General features: G+C 42.8%; 1 protein-coding gene and 1 long non-coding RNA gene across 2 annotated transcripts in view; one reads left to right on the top strand and one right to left on the bottom strand.

The window, feature by feature from the left end:
• Positions 1 to 10,533, bottom strand: part of DCBLD1 (discoidin, CUB and LCCL domain containing 1) — a gene marked incomplete at its 5' end in the record, with an annotated part of 46,574 nt that extends 36,041 nt beyond the window's left edge. The window contains one exon of the mRNA XM_079299027.1: positions 10,113 to 10,533. Within this exon, the coding sequence (XP_079155153.1) occupies positions 10,113 to 10,533 (421 nt within the window). The remainder of the gene's footprint in view (positions 1 to 10,112) is intronic.
• A 597-nt stretch (positions 10,534 to 11,130) lies between these two features.
• Positions 11,131 to 17,946, top strand: LOC306798934. The gene is made up of 3 exons (XR_013773513.1): positions 11,131 to 11,225; positions 17,329 to 17,422; positions 17,811 to 17,946. It is a non-coding gene; the product is annotated as an uncharacterized lncRNA (long non-coding RNA).
• Positions 17,947 to 18,305: the final 359 nt, after the last annotated feature.

Genomic DNA, 18,305 nt, shown 5'->3' with positions numbered 1-18,305 from the left:
AATAATAACTGAGTCAAGGAGTTTTGTATCTGTGTTTGAAATAAGATTTGAGTTATGCATAGGAACTGATAAGTATCTTATAAAAAAAAATCAACTCCTTCCAGTCAAACCTGTGCCCTCTGCTCACATGGGATAGAAGAAAAGAGAAAATCCAAGTTTCTTGCCAGATGGCATCCAAATCCAGTGGTCTGAAAATACTTTAGGTTTTCATACAGCAACTGTAACCTTCATCACTAGCAGAGCCATGCATGCTGCAAACACAAATGGGTTCATGCCTTCACTGCTTTCTGAGATGATGGAACAAAATGCAGAGTTAAGTGCTTCATCTCTACCTCTCTGCTGCCAAACCTGGGTCAACAGCATCAGCTCTTTACTGTGCCATTGTAACAAAGAGGCACCTCCACAAAACCAGGACCTCAACCCCTGACTTCCACAGGAAATGGTGAGATGTCAGAGCCTTGTGCTTCTCCTGGCAGTGAGTCCAAAGAACAACACCACAGCCCTTGGTGGGCATTGTTGGGCAGGTGAGGACCTCCAGTCCTCCTCCCCAGCAGTGCTGAGGCCCAGAGCCACAGCACCAAGGGAGAGATAGAAGGAGAAATGGCCACACACTTGGGGATTTCACAAGCCCCTGGATTCAAGGCAGATGCCATTTACACCAGCTAAGCAACTGGCTGAGCCCCGTTTCAAAAGTATATAAAACCACAACACGATTTTTTCATAAGTCCAGATTCACAATGTTTTGTGGATACAGAAAAAAATATTTTTCAAATAATGAAAGAAACCATTAAAAATTAAGGCAAGTCTATAATGAAAAACAAAACAAAACAAAAGTAGTGACTGTCATTCTCCATGGGGTTCAAATTAGTATTAATATCTTTTTAAGGGAAGGTCTCCCACATCACAGTATGCCCTATTGCAAAAGGAAAACCAAATAGCACGTAAATATTTTTTTGAGTTGCATTTTAATTTAACTCCATTAGGAAGTCAGGAACCATTTCATCCTGCTGCAGCAGTTCCTAAGGATACTTATTTTGCTGCCCAAGCTAAGCAAGCAGTGGCTGGCAGGAGGGCCAAGAGCAGGAAGGGAAGGCAGAGTAGCAGAAGAAGCAAAGGAACACTGCAGAGTGCTGATTTTGTTGCCCAAATTATTTACTTACCAACTTCAAAGGGATGCAAAAGGAGAATGAGGTCAAACAAACCATGGCATGTTTTCCCCTCCTCTTCACAGACATTATTTACTGTAATGTCCCTCTTAAAGTAGAAATGAGAAAGAAGCAAATGACCTCCAGTTGGTTCCGCGGTGGTTCCACAAACCACAAATTCCCACCACGTGCCCAAGCTGCAATAATCGCCCCACAGCCATCCAGACTGTGGCTGGGAACTGGCTTTCCTCAGGATGTCCCCTGCAGCCAGCCTCAGGAGATGCTCAGCCTCAAACATATGAAAAGCTATTTTGGTAACTAGTTAGATTGCCACCATCAGGTAAAGAAAAAAAATCCTGACAACCCTTCTGAATGTCTTATCTAGCAACATAGCTTACATCATACTAGCATTTCTCAAAGTTTGAGGTTTTTAGCCATTGCAGCACAGCCATCTGGGAGTAGCCAGGGAAATCCTTCCAGATACATGGCAGTGACTTTGTAGAATTTCCACAACTGACCTGGGCCTCCTTTAGCACCCCAGAAACCTCATCTTTGGAGGAGTTCACAAAGACAAATAATACCAGGACATGAGATTTGATTTATTTAGCTGCTTAAAGGTCAAAAGAAAGAGACATATAAGCAACTTCTATCAAAAGAAAGCTGTGTCCACTAAGAGAGAACTTTACACTCAGTATGCAGGTTTGAAACCTGAACAAGTAGTAAAGTCTTTCTTACACTAACACAAATGTGAATCACGATCTGGTTCCAATGCAATCTGTGAAAGACAGACAGTACCAGAGTACATGTCAAAAATAAGCATGTTTTAGTCACTGCTTCCAGGACTTAGGCACTATACCCAAATGTAGCCCGCCAGAGAAGGGAGCTTCAGTGCTGGAATTTGCTTTTCAGCACTCTAAATACAGCACTCTTGAGCTTGTGGGTGTGAGAAAACTTCTATGCCTTTTTAACTGCTGAAACAAAAGAGATTTGTAATTTATTTATTTACTGCACAGCTTCATTTAAATATTTTTCAATGATTCCCTTTTATGAAGGTGGCATACTGCTGCAACTGACCACATCAACATCTCATTACTGTGCAGGTTTGGACAGATATGAGAATGGAGCTATAAATGTATGGAAATTTCAGAGGAATCTTAGAGTCCCATTTTTGCAAAAGGGAAACTGATGTTTTGTTTTCTAAATAAATAAATGATTACCAGGAGATACAAGTCCATATTACACACCTCAATTGCAGAGAAGGCACTGAGTCCACTTCCAAGCACTTCTTGTACCTGCATGCTCAGAAAGAGCCACGAAGGACCATAAATAAATGGAGAAATGGCCACATTTCTCCATCAGCCACCCATGCAGAGTAGCTCAGGACCCTGGTGATGGTTCAGAGCTAGGAAGGCTATGAGGAGCAAATATCACAGACAGCAGTTTCTTCCCTGCCCCTCTGCCTACAGCAATCCAGAAATGTATCAACAACACAGGGCTGGAGCAGGAGATGGAGCCCCCTCCCACCCTGTGCCAGGGGGACATTTTGCCATTAGGGCATCTCCTCCGGGTCTGCTGACTTGAGGCAAACATGAAGTTGGATTTTTATTAAGGGCTTTCCAGGCAAAGTGGGAAATGCTAATCTTAACTAAGAGTCATATCATATATATGCAAATTGTTTGCTCTACTTTCTCCATCTGTTTTCTTCCCAGGTTTTTCTCTGTGCTATGCTTTACTGGAGATTAACTTACAGTATATTGCACCAAATTTGGACTGTGTGGGAAACATATGCTGCAAGCTCAAGGCCAGACTTGAATATTGGGTTGCACAGGAATAGGAATATTCACAGCAGTGCTAAGGACTGACAAACCCACAGGGACAGGAAATTCAGAGACACCAGGGTAAGGAGAGGCTGGAGCAGAGCTGTTCCAGTTACAGTAGCAGGTGGGAAGGCAAGATTTCAAAACAGTTTTAATTTGGGCAGGAGGAAATGGCTGAACATGAAAGAATGAAACCACACACTCCCCTCATTTTAATATGCAATTACCTTGTTTGTGTGATATACATCAAGCAAGATAGACAGTTATCAATGATGGAGGCTGGTCTTTTTTTCTAGGAATCAAACTTGCCTTGACTTACTTGAAAAATCACACATCCACCTTCCATGCCTGTACGCCTAGGTGGAAAATTTAATCTATTAATAAGAAAGGACAAGAGAAAGGATGCTACTTTTCTCAAAGTGAATTATACAAACACCCCACTATCCCCAAGGTGTAAATCAACATATATCTCAAGAGAAAATGGATTGATTTGGGATGGAATCAATAATTGTCATTTATCAGCATAACAAATTCTTTTATGTCTTCTGACACAGTGAACCCAGTGTCTAAGAAACTATTTCCTCCATGGTTACTGCAAACTAACAATAAATGGTTTCTTGCAACTCCAGTAGAAATGGAAGAAAAATTTAACTGAACTAAGATGAAGAAACAATCAACTACTCTGACCTGATGCACCAAAAGCAAGAAATGTCTTTTTTCAGTATTGTCAAACAACCAGCATGCTTGATATTCATTCTAAAGGTACTAAACAAAATGGTACATGCAGAAGCTCCACAAACTTCTGTGATCTTCCCAGTTCATTGTGGTTACATAGAGTTGCTGTGAAAGATGATTTAAATAAAAAAAAAAAAAAAAAAAAAAAAAAAAAAAAAAAAAAAAAACAAAAACAAAAACAAAAAAAAAAAAAAACAAAAAAACCTAACCAAAACAAACAAACAAACAAAAAAAAAAAACAACAAAAAAAACCAGCTACATAATTTCTTAACTACTAAATTACATAATCTCATTAAATACTATAGTGTTGGTTGTGGCACCACTTGTGACCCACAGCATCATTTCTGTGTCTTCTGTGACACATTAATGAGTCTACACAAAGATATTTACCTATGGATGCAGAAAATAGTAGAGAGGAGTCCATTTCATGCCACCCTGTGTGAACTTATATACTGATACTCCATAATTCCATTTTGATCAGATTCTTTTGATTAGCAGTAGCATTAAACAATCCCATTCTCAACTTCCAAAAGAGAATACAGCAGAAAGGTCTGAACAGTTTTTCATTCAACCCAGGAGTGACTCTCTCAGTGTAGCTGCTCAGTTTATTTTGATACAATTTTACTTTGCTTTCCACCTACAAAACACAGCAACTAAGTTTCATCTAAAAAAGAAAAGTGGATTAATTTTCAAAGCACAAGCATTAGCAAGGACCATGAGTTTAACCATGTTTCTTCTGTCCGTGCTAGAAATCTACTAGATCAGTAAGTGCTGATTCCTTGGGTGTGAAAATGCTAACACAACACTCAGAAAGCCTTCAGTAGCTCAGAAGCACTTGAACTTCAGTTCCCCTGTAGCAGGCTGACACAAGAAACATGGGCTAATACAAGCCCCTGCCTTTGGGAGAAAGCTGACACAACAGGGAAGGCAACAGCTCAAATGCAAGCCATGGACCTCACTGCTAAAACATCCCAGCAGAGGGAGACCCACAAGATGAATGAACTTATTCTACAAGTTAAAATGTATTTAGACCTGGAGGACAAAGTGTGGATTTTGTTGCTGCTGTTATGAGTTCATTTTACAAGTGAGCCATTGCTGACTGTTAAGACAGAACAACACACTAAGACAGAACTGGTGTGGCACCAGAGCAAAACACGAGTGATTTCAGGCAGAGCCACATCTCCTTTCTGCACAGTTAGTGCAGCTGCAACAACAAGGCTCAGGCACGTAACAAAGCCATTTTGTTTGGGTGGGTGAAGAAATCCACCTATGTTTCCAGCCCTTTGAAGTCTCTGCTGCTACTCCATGAAGAAAAGTTTTGTTTGATTTCTGACAGGACACACACAGGCCTTTGTATAGCATGAGGGATCACATCCAGAATTCCCCATGTGTTTTTGTAATTTGAAATAAAACAAACAAACAAAATTTTCATTCAGTAGACATGAACATCTGGAAGATGACATCAACATGACTTCAACTTTAATGTCAAAGCATTAGACTGAAATCCAATATTGTTGAACAATTTGTGGTGGAAATGCCAAAAACTTGAACATCATGGAATAAAACTGTGATGGATATGAGGTTTCTGCAGCAACTGGAGGAAGAAACAATGTTTTAGAGCTTAACTAAATGCCTGATGAACACGAATGTAATTACAGATGTAGCTTGGGCTGAAATGCATGATACTAGATATATATACTAGATACTAGATACACCCTGGTCCTGTCGGAGTCCAGCCTAGGGACTGGAATTCTAACCTTGCTCTGCTTTCCTAATTTATTCTCCTGTCCCTCACATCATGCTTGACTTGAAAATACCTTCACTGAAGCCCTTTGGAGATGGGCAAATACTGCACAGCTTAGGTGCACTCACCCTCCTCTGTGCCTGTGTGGGGAACAGAATGCAGCTGTCACCAGACAGCAATCCTGTCCCATTAGGGAAACAGAAATAACAAATACGGTCACACTGGAACTGGAAATGTTGCTCAAAGAGTATGAGAAAGTACCACCACCACCAAACTAAGCCTTCACATCTTGGAAGGAAATCCTGAGAGGCAAGTCCTGGCTCTGCCAAAAGAAGAGACAGGGAGAGAGGCAATGAAAGACCAAAATGCTTCCTCTCCTCAAAACACTCAGCTCCCAGGCCTAATTATACAGGATCAACAATCCTAACCAAAACTACTGGCAGCCTCTCTCTATGTACAAGCACACAGCCAACCTCAAAAATGTGGCTTTAGCACTCACACAATTTTCACAGACAAAAATCAGTTTAATTAGATAGTTTGTAATTTCTTTTGAAAGCAAAAATGAAGGTATCTGTATACTCTTAAAACTAGTCAAACCACTATCCTTTTTTTATTTAAGCATCACTATTAGCCTGTCCCAGTTTGAAGTTTCCCACTCCCAGTTGTAACACTAATTAAACCTTTTGGGGAAGTTATGTGCTCATTCTTATGCATTGCTATTAATATTTTTCACTGCAGTTAGTTGGGATCCAACACCATTCCACTGAATCCAGTCAGAAGGATTTTATTTTGATTTTGTCTGGCTTGTTTTATTCTTAGCAGATGGTGCAAACCCATATGTTGATGAGTACATGCCACAGGAGAGCATCTGATCCAATACAGCCAGCCCTAAACTACACTGATGTCTATGCTGAGGACTTCAGTGCCTGCCACCACACAGGACCACACTTCTCAGCATGGTGTGAGAGCTCACATGGGCTTCCAAAACTACACTAGTGCTGGCACCTAAGATACTTTTGAAAAGGTACCTTAGACATCCCTATACAGTAGCATGACTGTCCTCAAAATTGACATTTTTTCAAACTAATTTTTACTGTGCTACCCACGTAGCTCAGGTGGAGTAAAGGTGACAGTTTTGATAAACATAAATTTGCATATGCAAATCAGGAATTTTTAATGAAATATGATTCAACATCCATGCAGGTAACAACTTTCCCAAAGCATCTTCTTCTGCCTGCATTGTCAGAGAGACTTGCTGCCCTCTCTCTTTGATTTTGTTTGAAATACATCCCCTGATAACCTAAAGAGAAGAACTTACAAAGAGCTCAGAGCTATTTATAGCAAAGTGTGTGTGACTGAAAACATTGCAGTTTTCTTGTGGTGGGTACACGCATCGCTTATGAACTGCAACTGGAAAACTGTTGCCTCCCTCTTTAGCAATTCTAGTCAGCATTCCCAAGGAAAGAGAGAGGGAGCCAAGGAAGGAAACAGACATAAGGACAAAACGCAAACAAACTGAAAATTTACCAATCACTTATATTCAGAAACTGAAGCGGGGGGGGGGGGGTTTGGGTACAAGAAAGACTCATCTCAATCTGCATTTCAAACTGCTGGAAATGGGCATACAAAGTGGATTAGCATGATCACACCAGTATTCTTCAGCAAGGGTTTTGTGCAAGCCCCTGAGAACAGGCATAATCTCTCGTAATTACTGGATACACTGTTGTCACATTGAATAACAGCCTTTCCTCAAAACATATAAAAGTCTACTCCCCATCGATTCTTCCAACTGGGCACTGGGTGAAACTGTCAACAGAGCCAGGAATACAGCAAGCAAAGCTCACTCCTGGATGCTGATCTGCAAATCCCACATGAACTAGTTTCATAGCTCTGTTTTATTTTAAGTGAAAATAAATGAGATACAGCAAGAGCAGTGGCTTAAATCTTGTACTTAATAGATTAAAATCCTCATTCCTCTTATGCCTTCCTACAACCAACCAACCTTTGGATCAGTTTTAAGTCCTACTGGCCAGAAATGCAATAGAAAATGAGCCAGAACTCTGAAAGACTCAGATTCAACTCTGACTTCTGATGCCCACAATTACATGGTTCAAGGTCTTGCTCAACATCACCAGAAGAAAAATCAGGGAATGGTGAAAGGCAAAGATGATGTGTTCAGGTTTGCCTCCCTTCTGCCTTTGGTTCTAACCACTGCAGGAGATTTTTAGAAGAGATATCAGGATATGGGATGGCTGTGTGAGGTTGGCAGATGGGGAACAAGGTATATTTTGTAGCTGTCAGTAAAGAACTGGCAGCTCAAACCCTGAGAGAAGATGGGTGTACAGCAGAATAAAAAGAGAGAAGAACTGCCTTTTATTATAAATCCCAAAGCTATATATTACTCATGGACAGTCATAGATGTAGTGTTTGTTCCCAGGTAAGAGCCACTAAGCCCATAAATATTTTTTAATTAAAATAGTTTCCCTTGTTGTTCAGCCTTGCTTATTATCATTTTATGGACAACAAAATTTCACATTCATAGATTCCTCAGAAAACACACACATTTAACATATTTTCAAGAACACAAAGAGTGCTGACACCCAGCCTCTATACGACCACACTCAGATAAAAGCCATCCTCTGAAAAACCAAGCCAGAGGGAAAATAGGGGTCTTTCCTCAATTTAAAACCAAAGTAAAAGAACAGAAACTATAACAGCCACTTCATGCTTGTTCCATAGCACCCCTCAAGAAAAAGTTAAGAGGAAGGTAAAGGCTGCATGTTGTACAGTCAGCTCATGAAGAATCAGAAAAATGTAATGCTTCATGTTTTAAAAATGAGTATTTTAAAATCAATATACTTAAACCAGTGCATCTTTCTTTGAACCAGCTGGTGGGAAACACCAGTGGTGACAAGATACAGAATTATCTGAAACTCGAGCCTGATTCACTCTGGCACCTCTCCTGCTCCATTACAACTTTTAAATCAAGTCAAGAAGCTTGTGTAACAGGAAGTTTGTATCCACTTATCCTTATCCCCTTTCTCCACTGGTGTGACTTTAGAACACTTAGCCCCTAATTTATAGGGTAATAGACAAACACGGAAGAACTTCCCCTGTGGAGAAATGAATTGGGGGGGGATCAACATCTTTTCTGCATTCTAGACACTGGACAGATTATCTTGTAAATCTGAGTTTGGTCCAAAGAAAAACAGGCAAAATAGTCCTTGTATTTCCATTCTGTTGATTTGGTAGTAGAAATACTTTTAACATGGATAAAAAAAGAAAAAGTGCTTTTAGCAATTAATTTGGGAATGTGGACAAGAAGGAACATTCATACTTAGTACTGTGTTACTGCATGCACCAAAATCCCCTGAAATCCCAGCAGACTTACTATTACTCACTTGCTCCCCAAATGACTTTCTTCTCCCTGGTGCCATCGAGTGAAGGACAAGCATCAGTGAAAGAGAAACAAACCAAAAAACCCCTGAAAACACTCATGAAAAGAGAGAATTAAATGAACCTTTTTTCTCTGCTATGTATGTTTCCTGCAACATATCAGATCGGAATCCCAGCACATCGAGGACAGAATAGCAAAGACACCAAGAAGCTGGCAAGTGTCAAAACGACCCATACCAACTTCTCCCTATTGTGGAGATGTATACCAGAAACCTCTGTTAATAGGGGTTTATTGGAAGAACAGGTATAAATCAGCTGAAATACTTTCTGCCAACGCCTGTATACAATGCCAATGCCTGTATACAGCTAATGGCACGGCGCTGGGTTCTGGAATGTGCAGCCAAGTCGGAACATTAATACAGGACTTCTGAGTTATCTGAATGCATTGTCGAGCTCATTATGATGCTCAGTTTCCAGTATTAGCTATTTTATCGGGAGCTGCCAGTGAAGTCTTCCAAGACGGATACATCAGGCCACATAATGCAACAGCCAAGAGGCTGCAACTCCGCGGTCAGAGATGTCAGCTGTACTGGTAATTTACACAGGAAGTTTAAAAACACAGGGTAGAGAGAACAGCACCCGCACTCTATGTGTAACAAACTGCACTACCACAAAAATGCTCGCAACATCTCCTAGAGATGCCTACGAAACTTCGTCCCGGCACGTGTACGGGCATTTCGCTTTCACCCCGAGGCAGTGTGATAGCAGCGCTGCCGTAGGCGGCAGTGGGGCAGGGGCTGCCATCCCCATCCCCATCCCCAGCCCCAGCCCCATCCCCAGCCCCGGAGCAGACGCGGCGCTGCGCTGACCGAGCGCCGCCCGCCGCGCCCGGGGCTCCCGCCGGGGCTGGCGAGGCGCGGCCACCGCGGGCGCCCAGGTGGCCTCCTCCTGCCTCCTGCACGCAACTTGCCGGAGACTTTTCCGCCGCTTATCCGACTAATTACAAAAGATATTTTTTTTAAAAAAAATAAGTCTTAATTAACAAAGATCAAGAAAGTCGTAGTATAAATTTACCAGCAAGGCTGGTTACAACTTTAATCTCGCAGCTACTCAGACACAGGGATAAACCCGGCGAGGATTAACCAGGTCAGCTATATACAGCCCGGAGAGCAGCTCAGGCTACGCTCCCGCAGAGCGGCGAGGCGCGGACGGCGGTAGCCCGCTGCACCCCTCCGCTCGCCCCCGGCGCCCGTCCCCGCCCGGCCCCGCACTCACCCAGCGTCTCCGCCCGCAGCCAGAGCGGGGCTGAGGCTCCGAGCAGCAGCGAGAGCAGCAGCGAGGGGGCGGCCCGCGCCCCCCCGGCCGAGCCCATGGCTCCGGCTCTCGGCGGGGCGGGCAAGGCACAACTTCCCCACTTCCCTCCTGCTCCTTTCTCTGCCTCTCCTCTTCCTCCTCCTCCTTGTGGTCGGGGCGGATCCTGAGCCAGCCCGCGCTCCCGCGGCGAAGGGCGGCCGCCTCCCGGCATCCTTCCCCCCGCAGGTGTTTCTGCGAGGGCGGAGAAGGGGCCGTGCGGGGCTGCCTCTGGCCCCGCGCCCCGCCGGTGGCCGGGCTGCAGCGCTGCCGCCTCCCGCCTCCCCGGCCTGGGTCTGGGGGTGGAGAGAGGAAACGGGAGAAGGGGAAGCGCCACTATTCCCATTGGGCTGCCGCTCGGGGTATCTCCTCCTCCTGCCGTGGACCGAGGGGCCGGCGCGGCTCCGCCGCCCCCTCTCCTCCCCTCGCCGAGCGCTGCTCTCCCGCCCGCCGCCGCTCCGGGTGCTGCACCGGGGCGCGGCTTTCCCCAAACCCAGGCAGCCCCAGCATCGCCTGCGAGCCCCCGAAGTTTGCAAGCCACGTACATGCCTGTATATACATATAGATATATACACACATACACTCATATATACGTGTATGTTCTTGAGGAAACAGGATCATTTTGCCGTTTGCAGGCTAATTCCCGGCGGGAAGGGGCGCAGGGATGCCGCGGGGTGTGTGCGCGGGGCCGGACACGAGTGGGGCGAGCGGCAGCGTCCGGCCCCTTCAGTACAGCTGGGGCCGTGATCGGGCCCCTCGCTCCTGAGGAGATATCGCCACGCAGCTTTGCAAATCGTATGGGTAACCTGTGCCAGCACTGTTACAATTACGGGCTGAATTAAACAGGAGTTGTCTAAAATATGCTGTGTGCATCTCTCTGTCTGGGTGAGACTTTGACTGTCCTGCTCAGAGGAAACCTGTGGCACAGGGAGGGTTGTAGATGCACGACAGGGAACGCAGGGCCAGCAGCCGCAGGAGACCCGAATGTTAAGCAGGCCCCGGTGGTTTGCCTTTTAAAAGCACGCTGGAGAATGGAAGGTGAGCTGTCGGACTCTGTACAGCCTTTTCGGGGATGGGTTGCTGTGAGGCCGGTAGATTTGCACTGCTGGCAGGTCAGGAGCACTGTGCTGCTATGCTAAAATGAAGCACAGAATTAACTTGTATGTCAGAGACAACATTGCTAGATTTTATATTATGTTAGAAAAAGTCGAGTTTGGTAAACCTTTATTCTAATTGAGCTCTTGTTTTGCAAGTGTTAATGTCTGTTTTTTAACTTTTCAGACACCATATGTGATCAGGCATATTTTTTGCCATGTACCCAGTACATTATATTCTTGGTATATGTATTTAACACACGTTGTTAGTATCTGAGACCTACCCTTCAAAGCAGAGTTTGAAATCTAGACTAAAATGTTAGAGATGATATAAGGCAAGAAGCATGTTTGTTAGTGGAGCGGTTTGGTGGTCAGACTAATCCTCACTGGATTTTGCCAACAAATGCCAGCATCCTTCTGGTTGAAGGAGGCTGGGATGGGTGTCACTCTCATCAAGACTCTGAAGGCTGAGAGACTTTTAAAGAGGAGTGTGTCCATGTGAATAAAAGCGGCCTGTTCTTGTCTCACAGATTGTCAGGAGCAAATCCATACAAGTGAGGGTGATTATGGAGACAAAGAAAGAAAGCAAAACTCTGCAACAGGTCCAAGACTAGATTTAAAGATCCCACAGGAGTGGGTAAAATACTGTGGTCGCAGAAAATTAGTTTTTACAATAACAAATTCGGGTTCAAAACCTACAAATGAGCCTCAGCATAAATGGAAACATGAAGGAGAGAGATGGATAGGATCATACATATGTTGCAAAACACGTATAATCTTTGACAGGGTGGTAGTTGCTGAAAAGCAATATAACAGCACATGAGTGTGCATTGTTTTGTATTAGTCTCAGCAGGCTCTCAAAACCAGTCAGTACTACATGAGCTGGCACTGGGAATTCTGCTGATTTGTATTCCATCAACTGAGATCTCGAATATATTCTCTAGTAATAGTGTCAGTTTCTAGTTACATTTGTTATGGGTTATCATAAATAGGGATAGGATACTCCTGCAGGTCACTACCAACTACCCTTAGGGAGGCAGTACTTTGATAAACTGGCTTTAGTCATCTTGGGCAATTCAATGTGCAGAACACTTTGCCATGGAGCTTGCAGATAATGTCACTAGTGCTGATCTCTCCACAAAACTTGGATGGTTGGTAGTTGGTAGAGGCAAGTTAGGAGCCTTGGAAGGCCAAAACATTTCTTGCCTGTTGCACACCTCTAGGAGGATCAGAGCAAGAGGGAAGGTAGGCTGGCAGGTACCCTGAAAGGAGGCTTTCTTCCTCTCCTGGGCGTTGGAGTCTTGGCAGTGCCCTCTGAGACAGAGAGATAATGATTCAATTCACAGTTATTTTTATTTCTATGATTCGTAGTGAAACGATAAGTCATGCCCTTGAGACTGGGGCTGTAAAATGTCTGGGAGTGGTGTTTGTTTTCTGTCCGTGGGCAGTAAGGAGAGCACTGGTGGAAGGAAAGCGTGCAGGCTGCCGTTTCAATCTCACCACCTGGGAGCAGCCAGAGCCGGTCACTTGTCCAAGGCCACGTGTTTCCTGTTCCAAACGTGTAGTGCTCAGAGGGAAGCCCTGCTCCTCTGGCAGGTGTTGGGAGCACAGCTTTCCTATTGACTTCAGCAGGATAATAATGATGCAATCAGTGAAGTAGCTTCTGTATTATTTATTTTGCTATTACATTCTCATTACTATGCCCTCTCTCTGTCAGTTTTCAATATGCTCTAGGCAAAGAACTTACTGTCAGCTTCCACAATTAAGTAATAATCAAGATGAATGAAGTAGTTTATAGCTCTCGAAGTTGCTATTAACAAGGACTCGTGTAACCCTTGTCACATTGCTACAATGGTTCATGTGTACTTTCCCAAATTTCCCTTGGTAAGGAGGAGGGTTAAAACCAGCTTTTAAATAAAAACAGTTTTAGAGGCAAGTGCTTTGAGTTAAGGCAAAAGACTAGTTCAGAAAGAAGGCATACATTGAGCCTGACTAATATGTTGTCACACAGTGGGAGCTTCACAACAGGAAAACTCCCTGCCAAACCACTTCTGACAGTTTAATGCAACAGATTTTGGTCACTGACTTAATTTGGAAGAGACCTGATTCACCCAAACCCACAGCTACTTTTTAGCTTGAGCACATGCTTTTCCTTCACAGGTAGTTTTCCAAGGGTAGGAGTTGGGAGTATTTTGTGTGTTTGTTGCAAATGATATTAACAGAGCCACCTACAGAGAGATAATGTGTCTCATCGTTCATTGCATGGATACCTTTACTCACCTGCAAATGAGCAATTGAGTTTTTACTCTGAGACCTTTCATCTCAGGAGGTGAACAAACAGCGAGTGAGGACTTGAGGTGAAAATCAGCAGGAAACACTTCAGGTGGATGGTCAGTTTGGGGACATACCCAGGTTCCATTTGTAGGCTTGTACAGTCTCTAGATTCATGGATTTACTTTCTTGGCCCATACTTTTTGCATAATTGTATGTAACACAGAGAGAAAGAACTGCTTCTAAGCAGACCTAAATCACTTGATGACTCCTCGTGCTCCTCGTGTGATGTTAAACTGGTAGTATGTCTGGGGCAAGGGGCAGAGGAGGAAGGAAGAACACACCCCAGAGTTCACCTAATCTTATCTTGCAAGCTTGACACTGCATACAGTCTTCCTTTCAAAAGCACCTTGTTCTGTGCAGGTTCTAGGGGAAAAAAAATAGAAACCAAAAGCTTAATTTGTACAAGAGATTTAAGTTTCATTTTAATAGACCAGTCTTACTTTCGTGCAGCTAACAGGAAAGTCCCTGTTCTTAGTGAGTGGAAAGCTTTTTCTTTGCAAAGAAGGGGGAGGAATTGAAAACACAATGAGGTGGAGAGGACCCGAGGTTACAAATTACAAAACTGGAGAACAATTATAGACGTTGAGAGGTATGTTAATCTCTTCATTAGCAGAAGGATAGCTTGCAGACTGAGAGGCCTTTTAGCAGTCTCTATACACGGGCCACGTTTTGCATTTTCACTGGGGCAAAAGCAAATGGTATAGTGGATTTACAGGATAAAGCTGACAGCAAAATGTTGTGGTTGCTGATCTCCGTGTATTCAGGGACTGAGTTCTGACAGCAGAAATGTATGTGGTGGTTGTATAAAGAATTCAGAAAATAAAACACAGCAAGTAAAATCATGAAATGTGTCTAGATGCAACATTTGCATATGCTGTGTGAGGAGTCCTCTCTGTTAAAAATGATCAGACTACAGCAAAGTCAGTGCTGCCACAAGCAGCTTAGGAAGTTTAGCAAATTCCTTGAGATATACATGAAGTATTCTATGTATGTAGAGTATTTTATGGACACGATGCCCTATGCTTTGTTTTTATCATTGGAATCTAAGGCCTTGCCCATGGAGCAGCAGGGACATTTCAGCCACCTCCACTAAGGTTCTGCATACCATTAAACCATGAGGAGATGGACTGACCTCCGGGACTTCTCTGGAATTCACCTAGCTACTGTTGCAAAAAAAAAAAAAAAAAAAAAAAAAAAAAAAAAAAAAAAAAAAAAGTTGTCATTTACCCATTGCAATTAGAAAAAACCTACCCATTTGTAGTAGACTGTGGGACTGTACCCTCCTTCTCAGAGCCAGTCTGGGTTCTGGTGAAGTTCATGTTAGCAGCTTCCCTCCTGGCTTAGTGTAAGCATCTCTCTCCAGGTGTGAAAATACCCAGGAGGGAAGGAGTCAGTAAAATAACATTTCCACTTTTCAAGTAGCTCTGACCAAGTAGCTAAGAGGATATCATGACAGAATGCTAACAAGAGGCAAGGATCAGACAGAAAAAAATCTTCTGATAGAAGAAACAGTTTAACTTGCACTAGCACAGGTCACGCCTGCACACATATGGATGAGTTGGAACCATATAGTGTCATTATGTAATTACACTGGTAGCAAAAATCCCCAGGGGGGAGAGACCATAAATATTCTTAGACCTTAAGAACATGGAAAAAGAAATTACAGACAATAAATTCTGGGAGAGAAAACTAAACGGCAGCAGGCTTCAAGACTTTTGTCTTTTCAGCAGCCAAGTCTGGGTGGTGGTGATAGCAGGGCTCTTCCCAGCACTGGTAGGGAATATCTAAGGGATAATTGGATGTTAAGAGATAGGCAGCCTCATTGACTGCAACAGCAGCAGTTGGGTGTAACTCTAATGAGAGTCATATAGGGGATGAATGTGCACTTTTCATCACTTTAATTGCTGTAACCTACCCAATCATGTCACCTATTATGATGTAATTATGAGATCAAGTTGAAGACTAATCATTTGTCTTCATCCCACTGCCACATATTTTGCAGTTTCTCACAGCTGCTTGGTAGTCTTAGGTCATAATTTTTCATACTTTCAAGGAAAAAGAAATAAAGTTGTTGGTCATCTGGATTTTGAAGACAATCAACCAAACATGCTATGATGCTGTTTATGGGGCAGAATGTTCATTTAAACATATTGTTTTAGAGTCGCCTCGAAAATATTATGATCTAAAGATTCATGATACTTTTTGTCAAAACAGATCCCACTATTTTATAACTTACTAGTTGACAGCATCATTGGTCACTGTCAGTGACAAAGCTCAGATTGTTTTTTATAGGTGTTTTCAAGAATTTTTTTGTTTCTGCAAGGTATTAGTCCTCATGCTTTTAAAAATCCCAAATTTTGCTCATTAATACATAAATACTATGTAATTTTTAACAGTAGCATGTTTGGGATTTTCAAGAGGGAGTTCACAGCTGAATTTGCACAGTCTGCATTTGTTTTTTTTTTTTTCCGTGGGAAACAAGTAGTCTTAATGATTTAGTCATGTTTATGAGGTTGCATCCAAGTAGGAGCTCAGAAACTACTTGTGCAAAATATGAAGCAATCCAGCAGTCACTTCCAGGAACAAACTATTATGTCTGAATCACATGTCTTTTAAATAAAGTTAGCAATTGATCTAGTTATAATCTTTCCCAAAAGGTGTGGAGTAATGGGAGATAAATGCAAGTAAGCAGGGCTTGACCACTTCTAATATAGACAGAGTGCCATTTACTGGAGAGGGCAGTTTATGTGCTGGTTTATTGATCACAGTATCCCTGGCTGAATAACTAAGAGAGCTGAAAGCAAGTAGAAGTATGAGCTGAGTGGCTGCTTGAATTAAAAGAAGTCATCCAGTTTACTCCAGATCTAGATCATCTTCCTAATTTCAAGTGTTCATGCCATTTTGCAGTTTCCTTGCAGGGTATGATATGAACTCAGGCTGGAAGTCTCAGGAGTTGAAAAGTAAGACCTTCTTTCTCTTCAGTTCAATTTGTTTCAAGAGAGAGGGATGGGAACCATGCTTATTAATTTAGCAATTATGATGTGTGGGACTGTGGTCCCTCCCCCCTCCCTGTGGAAGTCTGTACAGAAGTAAGCCAGTTGTACATAGTGGAAGCATAGCTCATAAATCTGCAATAATCATTATGTATGGAGAAAAACCTTCTTGTGCAACTTTTCTACATAGCACTGGGCCACTATGCCACTGAATCACAAGGTCAAATTCTTGTAATTCATTCTGTCACAGCTGTGGGTCACAACTGTATATATAGTTAAAGGATTCACTGTTAAATGCTTTTGAAGCCAGGCTATTTATTAAATGGAAAAGCCTGATCAAATGTAATCTGTCTCTGTAAAAAACTTTTCGCCTTTTTGCAAATAATTAGAAAAATGTGAGTTTTAGTGAATATTTTCTCATATTTTAATTACATTAATTACGTTATTTTTAATGTACTATTGTGCCTGTTCATGAAATGCAAAAAATTAGAGCCTGCTTTAGGTTCCTTGTCAAAGATAACTGCACAACAGAAAGTAAATATACTGTGTTGGTGAACACTCAAATCAATTTTAAACATTCCTTCTTCATAATATAATAAAATATTAATAATTAAAATTTGCCTCCACTTAAAGTTAGGCTTGTGTGGAGAGTACAATTTCTCAGATATTCCTTCCCAAAGCAAGAACTTTTAGCTTTCTTCTGTCTTCTTTTCTCTACAGATACTGTGTTCTTAGTTGTTCTTGGCCCCTGGGGTTCTTAAATTGTCCAAAAGGCCTTTTTCCAAATGTGATATACATTGACCTTGAGTTAGGGGTGACTGACTTAAAGACTTAAATTCAGTCTGTATTTAAATTTTTTGCTCTATATCCATTATGGCACGGGACCAGAATCAGATGTTCTTACTCTCCTTCCTTTGGGCATGATGAAGGTTTTGGTGCAGGTTGGTGGGGTTGGGCTGACTGTCCATGTGGATTGAGCCCAGGCATTCACCTCCTGTGGGCTGCTTACCTGCACAGGTGAGAGATGTTAGGGCCAGGGCCAGGCATTCACTGTGTGAGCAGCTCTGCTGTCTAACTTTAGTGTCTATCTTCTGCTGCCTGGGCATGTTGAGCTCCTACAGTAAGTGTTACCTATTTCATACACATTGTCCTCAATAGCTTAAAAAATTTGAGTGAACCCTTCATGGCTTCATTCTCCAGAGGATGAACAGTGCTCAGCATCTGGGAACAGGAATACCTTCATCTGGCATGACTGGCTAAGGCAGAGAACACCTGTTTGTGGTCAAAAAGTCCCCCTGTAGCAACACTCACCACCCAGCCACAGCTCCTCGTGTGCCCAGAGAATCAGGCAGCTTCACAAAGGAGATTCCTTGGGACTGTTGGGATTAGTCTAGCACAAAAGGATGCAGGATGCACACCCAGAATGCCAAATGATGAGCATTGTGTTGGTGCAGACAGCCACAGCTAAGACTTAAATAGTAATAATTGGTAATAATTACCTGCTCAGGTTCTGCAGTTCCCTCTTTTCTCCAGAGCACACCTGAGTCCCTGCAGTTCTTGGCTTTCTCAAGCAGCACCCTGTCCATGAGGGGTTTACAAGTACTCAGCACCTTTTCAGAAGTTCCCATAATCTTTTAGGCTTAGGCTTCTGCTATCTACATTTGAATACTGTACCATGAAGGCATTTATAGGTATTT

This window comes from Erithacus rubecula (assembly GCF_903797595.1).
Source record: "Erithacus rubecula genome assembly, chromosome: 2".
NCBI lineage: Eukaryota > Metazoa > Chordata > Aves > Passeriformes > Muscicapidae > Erithacus > Erithacus rubecula.
The sequence above is the reverse complement of the archived record's forward strand: the minus strand, read 5'-3'. Positions and strand labels throughout refer to the sequence as shown.